The sequence below is a fragment of the Nerophis ophidion genome, linkage group LG01, assembly GCF_033978795.1.
Source record: "Nerophis ophidion isolate RoL-2023_Sa linkage group LG01, RoL_Noph_v1.0, whole genome shotgun sequence".
Classification (NCBI taxonomy): Eukaryota; Metazoa; Chordata; class Actinopteri; order Syngnathiformes; family Syngnathidae; genus Nerophis; species Nerophis ophidion.
In genome coordinates, this window is record NC_084611.1 from 88,996,573 (window position 1) to 89,017,694 (window position 21,122).

A 21,122-nucleotide genomic window follows, 5' to 3' on the forward strand; every position below is an offset into this window, starting at 1 on the left:
TTTATATGTTTTCACTCTGAATTTCCTCATCCACGAATCTTTCCTCCTCGCTCAATTTAATGGGGAAATCGTCGTTTTCTCGGTCCGAATCGCTCTCGCTGCTTGTGGCCATGATTGTAAACAATGTGAGGATGTGAGGAGCTCCACAACCCATGACGTCACACGCACATCGCCCGCTACTTCCGGGGCAGGCAAGGCTTTTTTATCAGCGACCAAAAGTTGCAAACTTTATCGTGGATGTTCTCTACTAAATCCTTTCAGCAAAAATATGTCAATATCGCGAAATGATCAAGTATGACACATAGAATGGACCTGATATCCCCGTTTTAATAAGAAAATCTCATTTCAGTAGGCCTTTTAGGCTCCAATTACTTCACATCAAATATTACACTTTGGAATATGCTAAAAAAGCTAAGTTTTCTATGACAAAAATGCCATAAAACATTTTTGAGAAAATAACCTTGATATTGACGAAGTTGATCAAGAGATTTAAGCGTTGAAAAAGTTCTACAAGCCTTTTTTTTTTTTTTTTTTCTGACCGAGAATCTTCCTGAAACCTGAGAGGAGGCCTAAGGTAAAAAACATTTTTTTTTTTTATGTATTGGTTTTGAAAATGAAAACTATCAAAAGGGATGTTTGGATTTTTCGGTGTGCGGAAAAAGTTTGGACACCCTGATTTACGGTATTCCGTTCCTTTATAAACACTGACACCTAGTGGCCAGGTTGTGGCAACTCTTTTTTTTTTTAAATTTTACAACAAAACATCTTTCCGCAGTAAACTCGATTGATGTTTTAATGAAATAACTATTTTAAATAAACAAAATAAAGTTATAAAAAAAGTTACACATGAATACATAAAAAAATACATGAAAATAAATGCAAAAAAATGCACGTAACCTTTTTGAGCTTTCTCATTGGATAAGGCCAAGACAGCGTGAGTAAGCCGCCCTCTCATTGGCTGCTGCGCTGTCCTGCCTGTCCTAGTGGGTCCGTGAAGGTGAACCCGGCTACTCGCTATCTTTCTCCCTGCCTGCTCGCTGGAAGCCTCCGTCTCCCTCCTCAGCCATGTCTGTGTTCAGCGACGTCCCGCAGGCGCCCCCGGTGGCCGTCTTCAAGCTGAGCGCCGACTTCAGGGAAGACGACCATCCCCAGAAAGTCAATCTGGGCGTCGGAGGTGAGCGGCTAACGATGCTAATGCTAACTGGTCCCATTCAGCCGTGCTGCGTTCGCGGCGTCCTGTCGCCAAACGCCCTCGTCGACGTCAACGATCAAGAATATCGTTATCGCCACGATTTACGGTATGTTCGCGGTCATGTGTTTTAGTCATAGATGGGTGCAGATTTATCTGGCTCCTGGAAACTCGTCCCGTGACAACTATGACGTAACTGTATCCTCCGAGTATGACTTTTCCTGCCGAGAACCACGTCCCGCGAACGCATCAATTTCCTACAACCTTGAAGAAGCCGGAAGAAAACACTGTGTAAAAATATATAAATATATATATTAGGGGTGTGGGAAAAAATAGATTCGAATACGAACCGTTATTCTCACGTTGTGCGATTCAGAATCAATTCTCATAAAAAAAAAAAAATCGATTTAATTTTATTTTTATTTTTAATCGATCCAACAAAACAATACACAGCAATACCATAAAAATGCAATCTAATTCCAAAACCAAACCTGACCCAGCAACACTCAGAACTGCAATAAACAGAGCAATTGAGAGGAGACACAAACACCACACAGAACAAACCAAAAGTAGTGAAACAAAAATGAATATTATCAACAACAGTTTCAATATTAGTTATCATTTCAGCATAGCAGTGATTGAAAATCCCTCATTGACATTATCATTAGATATTTATAATGTGATGATGTGGTCCTGATGGCTTCATCTGGCCGGGATCTTCAACTCAACTGGATCGGTTCGCAGCCGAGTGAGAATCAGCACCTTCAAGTCCGAGTCCATGGTTCTCTCCCGGAAGAGGGTGGAGTGCCATCTCCGGGTTGGGGAGGAGACCCTGCCCCAGGTGGAGGAGTTCAAGTACCTAAGAGTCTTGTTCACGAGTGAGGGAAGAGTGGATCGTGAGATCGACAGGCGGATCGGTGCGGCGTCTTCAGTAATGCGGACGTTGTACTGATCGGTTGTGGTGAAGAAGGAGCTGAGCCGGAAGGCAAAGCTCTCAATTTACCGGTCGATCTACGTTCCCATCCTCACCTATGGTCATGAGCGAAAGGATAAGTTCACGGGTACAAGCGGCCGAAATGAATTTCCTCCGCCGTGTGGCGGGGCTCTCCCTTAGAGATAGGGTGAGAAGCTCTGCCATCCGGGAGGAACTCAAAGTAAAGCCGCTGCTCCTCCACATGGAGAGGAGCCAGATGAGGTGGTTCAGGCATCTAGTCAGGATGCCACCCGAACGCCTCCCGAGGGAGGTGTTTAGGGCACGTCCAACCGGTAGGAGGCCACGGGGAAGACCCAGGACACGTTGGGAAGACTATGTCTCCCGGCTGGCCTGGGAACGCCGCGGGATCCCCCGGGAAGAGCTAGACGAAGTGGCTGGGGAGAGGGAAGTCTGGGCTTCCCTGCTTAGGCTGCTGTCCCCGCTACCCGACTTCGGATAAGCGGAAGAAGATGGATGGATGGATTTATAAAAATAAAAATAAAAACAATAGTGTCTCAGTGGCTTACACTTGCATCGCATCTCATAAGCTTGACAACACACTGTGTCCAATGTTTTCACAAAGATAAAATAAGTCATATTTTTGGTTCCTTTAATAGTTAGAACAAATTTACATTATTGCAGTCAGTTGATAAAACGATGTCCTTTACAGGGATGCACCGATTAATCGGTAACCGAATATATTTGGCCGAATATGGCAAAAAAAGCCCCATTCGGCCTTCGGTGGAATGAGTTAAAAACAAGGCCGAATAGTGGCGTGTGACGCAATTTTTTGACGCGGTGACGCAATCAACCAACGTGCGGTGACGTTGGGATATGTTGTGTACCTGTATAAGTGTATGAGGTTACAAGCACACACATAATTGAGATTTACTTGAGCCTTCTGTTTACATTATTAGCATATCTACTGTGGCTAAGCAGACTTTTGCCAAAAGGACAATAATTCACTTAATGCACTTAATTTTTTTTTGGAATGCATGTTTTGTTTGAAGGCCTAATATAAATGAAAAACTTTGTGCTTTTTTTGAAAAGCAAAGGCTACTGGAATATTAACAAAATGTCAATATTCAGATAAAAAATACTTTATTTGAAAAACATGTCTAAATATTTATTTTAGGCTATTTATGCAATATAAAAAAAATGTGAAAAACTGCATTCATTATTCGGTATGCGGCCTTCGGCCAAGCGTTTAAGTTTTATTCGGCTTCGGCCACAAATTTTCATTTCGGTGCATCCCTACTTATAAATGTTTTTTACAAAAATCTACTACTCTGCTAGCACGTCAGCAGACGGGGGGAGATCCTGCTGAAATCCGATGTATTAAATGAAAAGAGAATCGTTTTGAATCGGAAAAATATCGCTTTTTAATCGAGAATCGCGTTGAATCGAAAAAATCGATTTATAATCCAATCGCGACCCCAAGAATCGATATTGAATCGAATCGTGGGACACCCAAAGATTCGCAGCCCTAATACATATATATCGTACAGTAGAAATAAACACAAAAGCAAAACTACGTCATTCAGATGTTATCCTTTCTCGTGAATGAGTTTCGAGGTTTTATCATTTTTTAAATTTTTTGTTGTTGTTGAACTTTACTTTATAAACCTTTATTTATAAACTGCAACATTTACAAACATTTTAAAAATAATAATAATCAAAATAAGTACAAAAACAGTATTGCAGTATTTCCCACAGGTCTGGCATCTATTTGTGTATTGGTGTGGTCGGCCGCCGGGGGTGGGGGGGTGGGGGTTGGAATATAATTAAAACACTTTATGTACATATTTATATACATATTTATATAATATTTACATATTTGTATAATATGTAACTACAAGCTCCATTCACAGACAGAGTCCCATTGCTTTTGGGAGCGGTCGAGCGAGTCAAAAGCCCCCAAAAATATATATATTTATATATTATTTATATATATATTTATCCACATTTATTCACATATTTATCTGGTATTGTAAACTCAATAAAGCAGGGGTGTCCAAAGTGCGGCCTGGGGGCCATTTGCGGCCCGCAGCTAATCGTTTACCGGCCCGCCACGCATTCTGCAAAAATAGCAAAATTGATAGTATTGCAAAAATTAAAATAAAAAAAATTAAAAGTGGAATGAGGAAAAAGTGTCAATGTTGACACAAAGCTACCATGCAGGCAGTTTTTTTCCCCTCTTTTGTCTTTATTTTCTTTTTTTTTTTCATTGCTCAAAAAAAAAAAAGGACAAAAGAATCTATGTTAAAATGAATTATTACATAAAAATTATCACTTTTAAATGTTTTATGTGGAAAAAAATATTGCATATGTTGTGTGGTTGCCATATAAAAACATCAAAGTTTTGACAATAATGCATAAAACAAACAAAATAACAGTTCAAACTTAAAATCGACAGATATATCGGAAGTTGATCTTGAAATTTAAGTGTTTAAAAGTAAAAAAAGAATAATAAAAATGCATCACTTTATGAGTGGGGAACCTTTCGGATCTAAAATATATTTAGTAGGATTTTATTTAACTTTTCACTGTGATTATTTACAACTATAAAATAATTAAAATCAATGGTGTCCTGCATTATTGATCTTTGAGGGCTTTAATTGGTAAATAAAGGAACTCTCCTGAAGGAATCAATAAAGTACGATCTATCTATCTATCTATCTATCTATCTATCTATCTATGTAAATACTGCATATTTCAGTTTTACTATAAAAAACAAAGTTGTCTTTGACAGAAAAGGCATAAAACCTTATTTTTTTTACTTTATATCAACCTCAAGTTGATATAGAGATTTACTGTAAGCATTAAATAAATAAATAAAAAATAATAATTTGACTTAATTTTAACATTTTAGTGACTGAGACCCTCTATGCTCCCCAGGAGCCCTAAGGATTAAAAAAAAAAAAAAATCCATATATTTTGTTATGGTTTGAAAATGAAAAATATCAAAATGGCCCCCGCATGCTGAAATTTTTCCGTGTTCGGCCCTCTGTGGAAAAAGTTTGGACACCCCTGCAATAAAGTAACACCTTCGAGCGTTTGTCGGGCTTAGCTGACGCGCACGGTGACGTCATACCGCACCCTCATTAATCACTTTTTTGGGTGAATCGAATGTGCAACATGGCTGAAAACTGTATCATGATATCAGTGTTTCTATATAGGTCGATATCGATAGTTATTGATATTTTTATGACCTGTGTAATATAAGGAGCAGGAGAAAGATATATTTTATTTTAGATTTAACTCTCTTCTGATTTACAATCATCTCAGCTATCAATGCAGAAAGGAAATGTCAACGCAAGCATGTAAAACACTCCAATAGTTAAATCACATTGAACAATTAATAATAAGCTCTTTAAAATAAAGGAATACGTAAGAAATGCTTCATAAAGTGCAAGAAAATAGTGCAGATTGTGAAAATGAAACCCGGCTGACAAGGTTCACAAAGATTTTAGATGCAAAGTATTTGTTTAGCTGCTATGCAACCATTTTTTTTTAAACCATTTTAGAGATAAAGGGGAGGTGCGACACCAGCCGGTAGCTTAGCAGCAAGTTAGAATCGAGGTGACGTCTTTTAAGCCGAGGATGAATAAATGAAAACATGTGAACATAGAGAAACCGGATAATAATTATTTTCTGCAGGTTTAGTGGCAGGAAGTTACAGCTGTGCTCTAAAGGGTGAACACTTAGCAATAAGCTCTTAAAATTAAAGAATTTGTAAGAAAATAGTGCAAAGTGTGAAATAGAAACCCGACTGAAAAGGTTCACAAAGATTTTAGACGCAAAGTATTCATATAGTTGCCATGCAACCATTTTTTTTTTTTTTTGAAGGATTTTAGAGATAAAGGGGAGGTGCATAGTTTACAGACCACATCTTTTAAAAACTGTCCAGGTGACTTTTCCACATTTTCTTCATCTGGACTTTCTCTTCTGCAAAGAATCAACCGCCAGACAACCAAATGGCCCAACCAAACTTGATCGTTTTGTTACCTGATTGGCTGTCTCACTTCCTGCCTTGTTCGCTGGCCAGAGAGCGAGTGCCTTTTTTTTCCATGCAACCAAACTTGCTTTGCAACTTCCAATATAGATTTATCGCCCAGCCCTAGTTTTAACCTATGAAAATGAAACCAGACATGTATGTATGTATAAAGTGATGGTTTCTCTGCCATCTGTGGTCCGGCCGTAGCCTTGATCTGATACGTGATACGAGACGTGGCGAGATGCTACGAGTTCCTGGCGGGTCAAACCTGTTGCACGCCAGTTAAGTTTAGTGCGCTTGTCAGTCATGTGACCTTCAGTCACACTCATTTCCTCATCCAAGAAACGGGAGCCCCATACAGTGGAACCTCGATTTACCAACCTAATCGGTCTGTATTGGGAAAGTTTGTATATCGAACTGAAATGCTAACAGTTAGCATGCTGACCGGATTGCAACAAGTCGCAAAAATGAGCAAAATAATCTGAAAAAGGCTAGCATGCCTACAGTTAGCATTACCGAAATACTAAAATATAGGACACTGAGGTGTATACCTGTTAAATTAGCTAATAAAGCTAACAGGCTAATTTTAGCATGCTTAAATGCTAACTGTTTATGTGTCAAGGACCAAAATATATCAGTCGGATGTGTGTACCTATAAAGGATGTTTAAAATGATAGCATGCTAAAGTTAGATGTATATCTACAAAATTGGCAAACAAGTTGCTACTTTATCAACGTTAGCATGCTAACAGGCATCATTTGTCAATTAAAAAAATATTTGACGCTGAGGTGTATACCTACAAAATTAGCTAAAAAATAGCAAACACACCATTATGTTGCTAACATATTAATGTTAACATGCCAACAGGTATCTTTAGTATACCTACTAGACAAAATATTTGACGTTGAGTTGTATACCTACAAAATTTGCTCAAAAAAATATTTAACACACTCACGTTAGCATGCTAACAGGTATCCTTTGTCAATTAACACAATTTTTGATGCTGAGGTGTATACCTACGTTTTAGCCAAAAAATTGCAAACATATCGACGTTAGCATGCTAACACGCATCAGCGGTCAATTAATAAAATATTCGACACGTAGGTGTATACCTACAAAATTAGCTAAAAAAATTGCTAACACGCTAACGTTTGCAAGCTAACAGGCATCGTTCCTCAATTAACAAAATATTTGACACGGAGGTGTATACCTACAAAATTAGCAAAAAAATAGCACATATATCAACGTTGGCATGCTAACAAGCATCATTCGTCAATTCACAAAATATTTGACGCTAAGATGTATACCTACAAAATCAGTAAAAATAAAGCTAACATATCGACGTTAGCATGCTAACAAGCATCATTTGTCAATTGACAAAATATTTGACGCTGAGGTGTATATCTATAAAATTAGCAAAAAAATAGTACGTATATCAACGTTAGCATACTAACAAGCATCATTCGTCAATAGACAAAATATTTGACGTCAAGATGTATACCCACAAAATCCGAAAAAATAAAGCTAACATATCGACATTAGCATGCTAACAAGCATCATTCGCCAATTAACAAAATATTTGACGCTAAGATGTATACCTACAAAATCAGAAAAAAATAAAGCTAACATATCGACGTTAGCATGCTAACAAGCATCTTTTGTCAATTAAAAAAATATTTGATGCTGTGTATACCTAAAAAAATAGCAAAAAAATAGCCCATGTATCAACGTTAGCATGCTAACCAGCATCTTTTGTCAATTAAAAAAATATTTGATGCTGCAAAATTAGCTAAAGAAATTGCTAACACACGAACGTTAGCATGCTAAAAGGTATCCTTCGTCAATTAACAAAATACTTGATGCTGAGGTGTAGACCTATAAATTAGCCCAAAAAAATAGCACACATATCGACGTTAGCATGCTAACAAGCATCATTTGTCAATTAACAAAATATTTGACGCTAAGATGTATACCTACAAAATCAGAAAAAATAAAGCTAACATATCGACGTTAGCATGCTAACAAGCATCATTCGTCAATTAACAAAATATTTGATGCTGAGGTGTAGACCTACAAATTAGCCCAAAAAAATAGCACACATATCGACGTTAGCATGCTAACAAGCATCATTTGTCAATTAACAAAATATTTCACGCTAAGATGTATACCAACAAAATCAGAAAAAATAAAGCTAACATATCGACGTTAGCATGCTAACAAGCATCATTCGTCAATTAACAAAATATTTGACGCTAAGACGTATACCTACAAAATCAGAAAAAATAAAGCTAACATATCGACGTTAGCATGCTAACAAGCATCATTCGTCAATTAACAAAATATTTGATGCTGAGGTGTATACCTAAAAAATAGCACATATATCAACGTTAGCATGCTAACCAGCATCTTTTGTCAATTAAAAAAATATTTGATGCTGAGGTGTGTACCTACAAAATTAGCTAAAGAAATTGCTAACACACGAACGTTAGCATGCTAAAAGGTATCCTTCGTCAATTAACAAAATATTTGATGCTGAGGTGTAGACCTACAAATTAGCCCAAAAAAATAGCACACATATCGACGTTAGCATGCTAACAAGCATCATTTGTCAATTAACAAAATATTTCACGCTAAGATGTATATTTACAAAATCAGAAAAAATAAAGCTAACATATTGACGTTAGCATGCTAACAAGCATCATTCGTCAATTAACAAAATATTTGACGCTAAGACGTATACCTACAAAATCAGAAAAAATAAAAGCTAACATATCGACGTTAGCATGCTAACAAGCATCATTCGTCAATTAACAAAATATTTGATGCTGAGGTGTAGACCTACAAATTAGCCCCAAAAAATAGCACACATATCGACGTTAGCATGCTAACAAGCATCATTTGTCAATTAACAAAATATTTCACGCTAAGGTGTATACCAACAAAATCAGAAAAAATAAAGCTAACATATCGACGTTAGCATGCTAACCACCATCATTCGTCAATTAACAAAATATTTGACGCTAAGACGTATACCTACAAAATCAGAAAAAATAAAGCTAACATATCGACGTTAGCATGCTAACAAGCATCATTCGTCAATTAACAAAATATTTGATGCTGAGGTGTATACCTAAAAAATAGCACATATATCAACGTTAGCATGCTAACCAGCATCTTTTGTCAATTAAAAAAATATTTGATGCTGAGGTGTGTACCTACAAAATTAGCTAAATAAATTGCTAACACACGAATGTTAGCAGGCTAAAAGGTATCCTTCGTCAATTAACAAAATATTTGAAGCTGAGGTGTAGACCTACAAATTAGCCCAAAAAAATAGCACACATATCGACGTTAGCATGCTAACAAGCATCATTTGTCAATTAACAAAATATTTCACGCTAAGATGTATATTTACAAAATCAGAAAAAATAAAGCTAACATATCGACGTTAGCATGCTAACAAGCATCATTCGTCAATTACCAAAATATTTGACGCTGAGGTGTATACCTACAAAATTAGCTAAAAAAAATTGGTAACCAACCTTTTTGAAACCAAGAGCTACTTTTTGGGTATTGATTAATGCGAAGGGCTACCAGTTTGATACACACTTAAATAAATTGCCAGAAATAGCCAATTTGCTCAATTTACCTTTAACAGATAAATATATATATTAGATTAGATTAGATTAGATTAGATAGTACTTTATTTATTCCGTTAGGAATAAATATATACATATATATATGTATATATTTATATATATATATGTATATGTATATGTATATATATATATATATATATATATATATATATATATATATATATATATATATATATACATATATATATATACATATATATATATATATATACATATATAATTCAAAATTCAACCAAAGAAAAGAAGAGAAAAACTAGCTAATTCGAATCTTTTTGAAAGAATTATAAAAATAATTTATGGAACATCATTAGTAATTTTTAATGATTAAGTGATTAAGATTAATTTTTGAATTTTGATGACGTGTTTTAAATAGGTTAAAATCCAATATGCACTTTGTTAGAATATATAACAAATTGGACCAAGCTATATTTCTAACAAAGACAAATCATTATTTCTTCTAGATTTTCCAGAACAAAAAAATTAAAATAAATTTAAAAGACTTTGAAATAAGATTCTACATATTTTCTAGATTTGCCAGAATAATTTTTTTGAATTTTAATCATAATAAGTTTGAAGAAATATTTCACAAATATTCTTCGTTGAAAAAACCGAAGCTAAAATGAAGAATTAAATTAAAATTTATTTATTGTTCTTTACAATAAATACAAATAAATGTACTTGAACATTGATTTAAATTGTCAGGAAAGAAGAGGAAGGAATTTAAAAGGTATATTTGTTTAAAAATCCTAAAATCCGTTTTTAAGGTTGTATTTTTTCTCTAAAATTGTCTTTCTGAAAGTTATAAGAAGCAAAGTAAAAAAAAATATATGAATTTATTTAAATAAGTGAAGACCAAGTATTATTTATTTGAGTTTTGTTTTTCTTAGAATTAAAAATGTCGAGCAAAGTGAGACCAGCGTGCTAGTAAATAAATACAATAAAAAAAAATAGAGGCAGCTCACTGGTAAGTGCTGTTTTTTTGAGCTATTTTTAGAACAAGCCAGCGGGCGACTCATCTGGTCCTTACGGGCGACCTGGTGCCCGCGGGCACCGCGTTGGTGACCCCTGCACTAACGTTAGCATGCTAACAGGTATCCTTCGTCAATTAACAAAATATTTGAAAATGAGTAGCAGTAAATAAGGGATACAAGGCCAGGGTGGGTTGTGCTAATAACACAGCGTACGTCATCAGTAGGCGATGACGTCATCAGTAGGCGATGATGTCATCAGTAGGGGGTCATGTGACGTGCTAGCTAAGTGCTAAAGCGCCGGTGTGTCCCAGCCTACCGCACAGATGAGTGCCAGCCGTGGGTGCTGCCGGTGGTCAAGAAGGTGGAGCGCCTCCTGGTGGACGACCACAGCCTCAACCACGAGTACCTGCCCATCCTCGGACTGCCCGACTTCCGCTCGGCCGCCTCCAAGGTCGCCCTGGGAGACGACAGCCCCGCCATCTTGGAGAAGCGGGTGAGGCCCGCGTCACCCTCACGGCGGCGTGTTCCGTCGCCGTAACCACTGTACCCCCCGTGCCGCGTCTCAGGTGGGCGGCGTCCAGGCCCTGGGCGGGACGGGCGCGCTGAGGATCGGAGCGGAGTTCCTGCGGCGTTGGTACAACGGCGTCAACAACGTGGCCACGCCCGTCTACGTGTCTGCGCCCACCTGGGGTGTGTACGCCGGCGGTGTTGTCACGGATGTGTCGTGTTGTGTCGTCACTGTGCTTTTGTGCGGCAGAGAACCACAACAGTGTGTTTGCCGACGCCGGGTTCAAGGACATCCGGCCGTACCGCTACTGGGACGCCGCCAAGAGGGGGCTGGACCTCAGCGGCCTGCTGGAAGACTTGGAGGTGACCTCTTTTAATCCTCATCAAAATATATATGAATATATGTTGAAAAGCATTTGCCAATCATTGTGTTCTCTTTTTAGTTACACAACGTGACAACTTCACTGCTTTTGTATTAGACTTGTACTAAAACATATACTACTACTCTACATATCATCTCCTGCTTTTGTATTAGACTTGTACTAAAACATACATTACTACTGTATATATCATCTCCTGCTTTTGTATTAGACTTGTACTAAAACATACATTACTACTGTATATATCATCTCCTGCTTTTGTATTAGACTTGTACTAAAACATACATTACTACTGTATATATCATCTCCTGCTTTTGTATTAGACTTGTACTAAAACATACATTACTACTGTATATATCATCTCCTGCTTTTGTATTAGACTTGTACTAAAACATACATTACTACTGTATATATCATCTCCTGCTTTTCTATTAGACTTGTACTAAAACATACATTACTACCGTATATATCATCTCCTGCTTTAGTATTAGACTTGTACTAAAACATACATTACTACTGTATATATCATCTCCTGATGACTGCCAAGTGTCAGTGTCAAGAAGAGTAGGACCTAACATTGATCCCTGAGGCACACCTCATCTCATTACCTGGCTCTGTTGATGTTGTCAATGTTGTTGTTGTCAATGTTGTTGTTGTCCATGTCAGTTATGTTGATGTTGTCAATGTTGTTGTTGTCAATGTTGTTGTTGTCATTGTTGTTGTTGTCCATGTCAGTTATGTTGATGTTGTCAATGTTGTTGTTGTCATTGTTGTTGTTGTCCATGTCAGTTATGTTGATGTTGTCAATGTTGTTGTTGTCAATGTTGTTGTTGTCATTGTTGTTGTTGTCAATGATGTTGTTGTCCATGTCAATTATGTTGATGTTGTCAATGTTGATGTTGTCAATGTTGTTGTTGTCAATGTTGTTGTTTTTGTTGTCGTTGATGTTGTCAATGTTGATGTTGTTTTTGTTGTTGTCAATGATGTTGTTGTCCATGTCAATTATGTTGATGTTGTCAATGTTGTTTGTGTCAATGTTGTTTTTGTTGTTGTTGTCAATGATGTTGTTGTCCATGTCAATTATGTTGATGTTATCAATGTTATCGATGTTGTGGTCAATGATGTTGTTGTCCATGTCAATTATGTTGATGTTGTCAATGTTGTTGTTTTTGTTGTCAATGATGTTGTCCATGTCAATTATGTTGATGTTGTCGATGTTGATGTTGTTTTTGTTGTTGTTGTCAATGATGTTGTTGTCCATGTCAATTATGTTGATGTTGTCAATGTTGTTGTGGCAATGTTGTTGTTTTTGTTGTTGTTGTCAATGATGTTGTTGTCCATGTCAATTATGTTGACATGGACAATTATGTTATCGATGTTGTGGTCAATGATGTTGTTGTCCATGTCAATTATGTTGATGTTGTCAATGTTGTTGTTTTTGTTGTCAATGATGTTGTCCATGTCAATTATGTTGATGTTGTCAATGTTGTTGTTTTTGTTGTTGTTGTCAATTATGTTGTTGTCCATGTCAATTATTTTGATGTTATCAATGTTATCGATGTTGTGGTCAATGATGTTGTTGTCCATGTAAATTATGTTGATGTTGTCAATGTTGTTGTTGTCAATGTTGTTGTTTTTGTTGTTGTTGTCAGTGATGTTGTTGTCCATGTCAATTATTTTGATGTTATCAATGTTGTTGTCAATGATGATGATGTCATTGTTAATGTTGTTGTTGTCGATGATGATGTCATTGTTAATGTTGTTGTCATTGATGATGATGTCATTGTTAATGTTGTTGTTGTCAATGATGATGATGTTATTGTTAATGTTGTTGTCAATGATGATGCTGTCATTGTAAATGTTGTTGTCAATGTTGTTGTTGTCAATGATGATGATGTCATTGTTAATGTTGTTGTTAATGATGATGATGTCATTGTTAATGTTGTTGTCGATGATGATGATGATGATGATGATGTTGTTGTTAATGGTGTTGTTGTCAATGATGATGTCATTGTTAATGTTGTTGTCAATGATGATGATGTCATTGTTAATGATGTTGTTAATGATGATGATGTCATTGTTAATGTTGTTGTTGTCGTTTATGATGTTGTTGTTGGCAATGTTGTTGTTGGCAATGATGTTGATGTTGTCAATAATCTTGATTTTGTTGTTGTCAATGTCGTTGATGTTGTTGTCATTGTCAATGTTGTTGTTGTCAATGATGATGTCGTTGTCAGTGTTGTTGTCAATGTTGTTGTTGTTGTCAGTGTTGTTGTCAATAATGTTGTTGTTGTTGTTGTCAGTGTTGTTGTCAATGTTGTTGTCAATGTTGTTGTTTTCAATGATGTTGTTGTTGTCAATGATGTTGATGATGTTGTTGTCAATGTTGTTGTCAATGTTGTTGTTTTCAATGATGTTGTTGTTGTCAATGATGTTGATGATGTTGTTGTCAATGTTGTTAATGATGTTGTTGTCAATGATGTTGTTGTTGTCAATGTTGTTGTTTTCAATGATGATGTTGTTGTTGTGTTTGATCAAAAAGCTCCAGAAGGTTCCATCTTTGTCCTCCATGCTTGTGCTCACAATCCCATTGGATGATGATGTTGTTGTCAATGTTGTTGTCAATGATGTTGTTGTTGTTGTCAATGATGTCAATGTTGTTGTCAATAATGATGATGATGTTGTTGTATTTTGAACAGGAAGCTCCAGAAGGTTCCATCTTTGTCCTCCATGCTTGTGCTCACAATCCCACTGGAACAGATCCTAGTCCTGCTGAGTGGAAGCAAGTAGCAAACATCATCCAGGTGACTCTTCTTCTTCTCTCAGCACATCTTCTCACCTCTTATAATGATTCTTATTCTTTTTTATTCTTTATTTTCTTATGTCTTCTTTCCTTTTTTCTTCTCATTCTCTTCCATCTTTTCCTTTTTCTTTGTCTCCACATTTGCTTCCTTTTTTCTTGTCTTTTTTCTCCTCATTGTTCTTCTCCATATGTTCCCCTTTTTCTTGTCTTTCTCCTCATCTTTCTTCTCTCGCTTTTTCTTGTCTTTCTTCTCCTTTTCCTTTTTCGTCTTTCTTTTCTTCTGTCTTCGTTCCTTTTTCTTCTTTTTCTCTTTCTTCTCCTTCTTTCCCCCTTTTTCTCTTTCTCCTCCTCCACATTTTCTTTTTTTCTTGTCTTCTGCTCATCATTCTTCTGATGCTTTTTCTTCTCTTGCTTCTCCTTTTCCTTTCTCTCTCCCCTTTACTTCTCTCCTCCTCCTTCTCAACATTTCCCCTTTTTTTCTTGTCTGTCTTCTCCTCCTTCTCATGCTTGTTCTTCTTTCTTCTCCTTTTTGTCTTTCTTTCCTTTTTCTTCTTTGTTTTCTTCGCTTTGTTTCTTTTTCTTATTCTCTTTTTTCTCTATCTTTTCCTCCTTTTTCTTCTCTTGCTTTTACTTCTGTCATCCTTTTCCACATTTTCCCCTTTTTTCTTGTCTTTTTCTTCTTTCTTCTCCTTTTTGTTTTTCTTCTTTTTCTTTGTTTTCTTCTGTCTTTGTTCCTTTTTTTGTTCTTCTCCCCTGTCTTTATCTTTCCCTCCCTTTATTCCCTTTCTTCTCCTTTTTCTTCTCTCCTTCTCCACATTCCCATTTTTTTCTCATCATTCTTCTCCTTCTCATGCTTTTTCTTCTTTCTTCTCCTTTTTGTTTTTCTTCTTTTCCTTTTTCTTCTTTATTTTTCTTTGTTTTCCTCTGTCTTTGTTCCTTTTTTCTTCTCCTTTTTCTCCATCTTTTACTCTCTTTTATTCTCTTTCTTCTACTTTTTCTTCTCTCCTTCTAATTTCCCCCTTTTTTCTTGTCTTTTCTTCTCCTCTTGCTTTTTCTTCTTCTCCTTTTCATCTTAATTTCTTCTCCTTTTCCTTTTTTCGTCTTTGTTTTCTTCTGTCTTTGTTCCTTTTTTGTCTTCTTCCCCTTCTTCTCCTCCTTTTTCTTGTCTTTCTTCTCCCTTTTCTTCCCTCTCCTTTTTACTTCTCTCCTGCTTCTCCACATTTTCCCCTTTTTTCTTTTCTTTCTTTCCATCCTTCTCATGCTTTTCCTTCTTTCTTCTCCTTTGTCTTTTTCTTCTTAATTTGTCTCCTTTTCCTTTTTTCTTCTTTGTTTTCATCTGTCTTTGTACCCTTTTTTCTTCTCTTTCTTCTCCTCCATCCTTTCCTCCTTTGTTTTGTCTGTTATCTCCTTTTTCTTCTCCCTCTCCCTTTTCCTTCTCTCCCCCTTCTCCACATTTCCCCTTTTTTATTGTCTTTCTTCTCCTTCTTGTGCTTTTTTGTCTTTCTTCTCCTTTTTCTTTATTTTTCAAATTTTTCTTCTTCTCTTTCTTTTCCATCTTTTCCTCCTTTTTCTTGTCTTTCGTCTCCTAATTCTTCTCTCTCACGTCCTCCTTCTTCTTCACCTTAATTTTTCTTGTCATTCTTCTCATGTTTTTTCTTCCTCCTTCTCCTTTTCTTCTTTCTTTGGTCCTTTTTTCTTCTTCTCTTTCTTCTCCTCATTTTCCCCTTTTCCGTCTCCTCTTTCCTTTCTCCTCGTTCCTCTTTTCTTTGACATTCCTTCACTCCTCCTCCTCCTATCTCGTTTCCAGAGGAGGAATCTCTTCACCTTCTTCGACTCCGCCTACCAGGGCTTCGCCTCAGGCTCCCTGGAAAAAGACGCCTGGGCCATCCGCTACTTTGTGTCTGAGGGCTTTGAGCTCTTTGTGGCTCAGTCCTTCTCCAAGAACTTTGGGCTGTACAGTGAGTACATGTAGAGTACATGTAGAGTACATGTACTCTACTCTAGAGTACATGTAGAGTACATGTAGAGTACATGAACAGTACATGCAGAATAGAAGGCTAAGAACGTGTCTCCTCCACAGACGAGAGGGTGGGCAACCTGACAGTGGTGGCGCGCGATGGCGACAATCTGTCTCGCATCCTGTCCCAGATGGAGAAGATCGTCAGGACCACCTGGTCCAACCCGCCCTCACAGGGGGCGCGCATCGTCAGCAAGACCCTCAACTGCCCCGAGCTCTTCGCAGAATGGTACGTCACGACACGTCCCGTCACGCCTCTCGCCGTGCTTCTCCTGTCCTGACCTCTGCGATGCCGCGACAGGAAGTCCAACGTGAAGACCATGGCCGACCGGGTGCTCCTCATGAGGGACCAGCTCAAGTCCAAGCTGCAGGCTCTCGGCACCCCGGGGACCTGGGACCACATCACCCAGCAGATTGGCATGTTCAGCTTCACCGGACTCAACCGTACGCACGCACACACACACACACACAGAGACACACAGAGACACACAGACAGACAGACACACACACACACACGCACAGACAGACACACACGCACGCACACACACACACTCACGCACGCACACACACACACTCACGCACGCACACACACACAGAGACACACAGAGACACACAGACAGACAGACACACACACACACGCACAGACAGACACACATGCACGCACACACACACACAGACAGACACAGACACCCCCACACACACGCACACACACACGCACGCACACACAGACACACACACACACATGCACACACACAAATACAGACACACACACGCACAGACAGACAGACGCACACAGACACACGCACACACACAGACACACTCACAGACACTCGCACACAGACACACGCACACACACACGCACACAGACACGCACACACACAGACACATGCACAGACACACACACAGACAGACACACACACACGCACAGACAGACACACGCACACAGACACACGCACACACACAGACACACTCACACTGACAGACACACACACGCACACAGACAGACACACACACAGACACTCGCACACAGACAGACACACACACAGACACTTGCACACAGACAGACACACACACACGCACACACACATTGACACACACACACGCACACACACATAGACATGCACAGACACACACGCACACGCACAGACACACACACGCACACACACAAACTCATGCACACACAAACTCATGCACACACAAACTCATGCACACACACGCGCGCACACACAGACACACGCGCGCACACACACAGACACACGCACAGACACACGCACAGACACACGCACGCACACACGCACACACACATAGACACACACACACAGACATGCACAGACACACACGCACACGCACAGACACACGCACACACAAAAACTCATGCACACACAAACTCATGCACACACACGCACAGACACACGCACACTCACACACACAGACACACGCACGCACACACACACACACACATGGATGCACACAGACACACACACGCAAACACAGACACGCACGCACGCACACAGACACACGCACACACATAGACACACGCACGCACACACACAGATACGCACAGACACACGCACACTCACACACGCACACTCACACACGCACAGACACACGCACACTCACACACAGACACACGCACGCACACACCCCCAATGCATACACACAGACACACTCACACACAGACACACGCACGCACATAGACACACGCACACACATAAACACACGCACGCACAGACACACGCACACACAGACACACATACACGCACACAGACACACGCACACACATAGACACATGCATACACACAGACACACGCACACACAGACACACACACACGCACACACATAGACACATGCATACACACAGACACGCACACACAGACACACATACACGCACACAGACACACGCACACACATAGACACATGCACACACACAGACACACGCACACACAGACACACACGCACGCACGCACACACACGCACACACATAGACACACGCACATGCACACGCACAAACACACACGCACGCACACACACACACACACACAGACACACACACACACACACGCTGTAAATGTCCATTGTTGTCCCGCAGCCAATCAGGTGAGCTTCATGATCAAAGAGAAGCACGTCTACTTGATGGCGAGCGGGCGCATCAACATGTGCGGCCTCACCTCCAAGAACATCGACTACGTGGCACAGTCCATCCACGACGCCGTCACCCAGGTCCAGTAGGAGGCCACGCCCCCCAGGCCCGGCCACGCCCACCGGCTAACGGGAGCTTTTCCCGGCGGCGCCTGGTGTGTGACGTCAGGCCAGTACCGTCCTCACCTCTTTGTAGCTGTCGTCATAGCAACCACCACCACTGTACCTTGTCCAAGTGTCTGTCGCCTGCTGGACCCAAATACTCTGAAATAAGATGACATGCTGTCTCACATCCTCACAGACACTCCGGCTGCTTTACCAAACGTTCTTTCAGGCGTTCTTCGCTCGTCTGAACTTTCTTTCGGGAGTTCTTTTCTCGTCGGAACATTCTGTCAGGCGTTCTTTGCTTGTCCGAACATTCTTTCAGGGGTTTTTCGCTCGTCTGAATGTTCTTTCAAGCGTTTTTTGATCGTCCGAACGTTCTGTCAGGCGATCTTTGGTTCTCCGAATATTCTTTAAGGCGTTCTTCGCTCGTCTGAATGTTCTGTCAAGCGTTCTTTGCTTGTCCGAACGTTCTTTCAGGCATTCTTCGGTCGTCCAAACGTTCTTTCAGGCGTTCTTCGCTTGTCTGAACGTTCTTTCAGGCGTCCTGTGCTCGTCTGAACGTTTTTTCAGGCGTTCTTTGCTTGTCCGAACGTTCTTTCGGGCGTTCTCTGCTCGTCTGAATGTTCTTTCAAGCAGTCTTTGCTCACCCGAATGTTCTTTCAGGCATTCTTCAATCGTCTAAACGTTCTTTCAGGCGTTCTTCGCTTGTCTGAATGTTCTTTCAGGCGTTCTTTGCTCGTCTGAACGTTCTTTCAGGCGTTCTTTGCTCGTCTGAACGTTCTTTCAGGCGTTCTTTGCTCGTCTGAACGTTCTTTCAGGCGTTCTTTGCTCGTCTGAACGTTCTTTCAGGCGTTCTTTGCTCATCTGAAGGTTCTTTCAAGCGTTCTTCGCTCGTCCGAACGTTCTTTCAGGCATTCTTCACTTGTCTGAATGTCCTTTCAGGAGTTCTTCTCTCGTTTGAATGTTCTTTCAGGCGTTCTTCACTCGTCTAAACGTTCTTTCAGGCGTTCCTCGCTCGTCTGAACGTTCTTTCTGGCGTTCTTCGCTTGTCCGAACGTTCTTTCTGGCGTTCTTCGCTTGTCCGAACGTTCTTTCTGGCATTCTTCGCTTGTCCGAACGTTCTTTCAGGCGTTCTTTGCTTGTCCGAACATTCTTTCAGGAGTTCTTCTCTCGTTTGAATGTTCTTTCAGGCGTTCATCGCTCGTCCGAACGTTCTCTCAGGCGTTCTTCGCTTGTCCGGACGTTCTCTCAGGTGTTGCTATGCTTGTCCGGACGTTCTCTCAGGTGTTCTTCGCTTGTCTGAACGTTTTTTCAAGCATTGTTCGCTTGTCTGAACGTTCTTTCAGACGTCCTTTGCTTGTCAGAACATTCTTTCAGGAGTTCTTCTCTCGTTTGAATGTTCTTTCAGGCGTTCTTCACTCGTCTAAACGTTCTTTCAGGCGTTTCTCGCTCGTCCGAACGTTCTTTCTGGCGTTCTTCGCTTGTCCGAACGTTCTTTCTGGCATTCTTCGCTCGTCCGAACGTTCTTTCAGGCGTTCTTCGCTTGTCCGAACATTCTTTCAGGAGTTCTTCTCTTGTTTGAATGTTCTTTCAGGCGTTCATCGCTCGTCTGAACGTTCTCTCAGGCGTTCTTCGCTTGTCCGGACGTTCTCTCAGGTGTTCTTTGCTTGTCCGGACGTTCTCTCAGGTGTTCTTCGCTTGTCTGAACGTTTTTTCAAGCATTGTTCGCTTGTCTGAACATTCTTTCAGACGTCCTTTGCTTGTCGGAACATTCTTTCTGGAGTTCTTCTCTCGTTTGAATGTTCTTTCAGGCGTTTTTCGCTCGTCCGAACATTCTCTCAGGCGTTCTTCGCTTGTCAGAACGTTTTTTCAAGCATTGTGCGCTCGTCTGAACGTTCTTTAAGGCGTTTTTTTCTCGTCTGAAGGTTCTTTCAAGCGTCCTTTGTTTTTCCGAACGTTCTTTCAGGCGTTCTTCGCTCGTCCGAACGTTCTGTCAGAGGTGTCAGCACTGCTTGAACTCTACAGTATGTAAGATTGCAAATATTAGATGTCCACATACTGTAACTATAACATATTAATATTCCTTTTGCTTGTTAAAAGGACAAATAAAACCAGAAGAGTGCAACAAAATGTGTTCTCTTTCATGAAAATGTTTGGAAATTATTTATTGTTCTGCGGTGTCATGCTTGGAATTAATTCCAAGGTTGTGTTAGGGCGGGGCGATACGGCTGGAGACTGTATCACGGTATCAGTGTTTTGTGTCGGTCATTCGAGATCAGTATGGAAATTAGGGAGTAGGGCAAAAATATATTAAATGTAAACATTTGTATGTATATTTATTTATTTAATTTTATATTTACATGTATTTAAAATTATATATAC

The 21,122-nt window shown here is 39.6% G+C and overlaps 1 protein-coding gene across 2 annotated transcripts; it reads left to right on the top strand.

Annotated features, from left to right (window-relative positions):
• The first annotated feature begins 952 nt into the window (after positions 1 to 952).
• LOC133561563 (aspartate aminotransferase, cytoplasmic-like) lies at positions 953 to 20,870 on the top strand. Of its 2 annotated transcripts, XR_009808718.1 has the most exons (10): positions 953 to 1,174; positions 11,101 to 11,282; positions 11,356 to 11,479; positions 11,547 to 11,659; positions 14,376 to 14,480; positions 16,287 to 16,437; positions 16,560 to 16,725; positions 16,798 to 16,940; positions 18,586 to 19,992; positions 20,025 to 20,870. XR_009808718.1 is itself a non-coding variant. In XM_061914932.1 (9 exons), the coding sequence occupies exons 1-9, from the start codon at positions 1,066 to 1,068 to the stop codon at positions 18,723 to 18,725; spliced, it is 1,233 nt and encodes a 410-aa protein (XP_061770916.1). In that variant the 5' UTR covers positions 953 to 1,065; the 3' UTR covers positions 18,726 to 20,870. The 2 variants fall into 2 exon arrangements, 1 of the variants encoding a protein (XP_061770916.1); XM_061914932.1 differs by having other exon boundaries at positions 18,586 to 20,870.
• Positions 20,871 to 21,122: the final 252 nt, after the last annotated feature.

Excerpts from the sequence above, each read along its gene's own strand:
- LOC133561563 (XM_061914932.1), top strand. The coding sequence starts at position 1,066 with ATGTCTGTGTTCAGCGACGTCCCGCAGGCGCCCCCGGTGGCCGTCTTC. Across the intron at positions 1,175-11,100 it reads AGTCAATCTGGGCGTCGGAG|CCTACCGCACAGATGAGTGC; the intron begins GTGAGCGGCTAA and ends GGTGTGTCCCAG. Across the intron at positions 11,480-11,546 it reads CGTGTCTGCGCCCACCTGGG|AGAACCACAACAGTGTGTTT; the intron begins GTGTGTACGCCG and ends TTTGTGCGGCAG.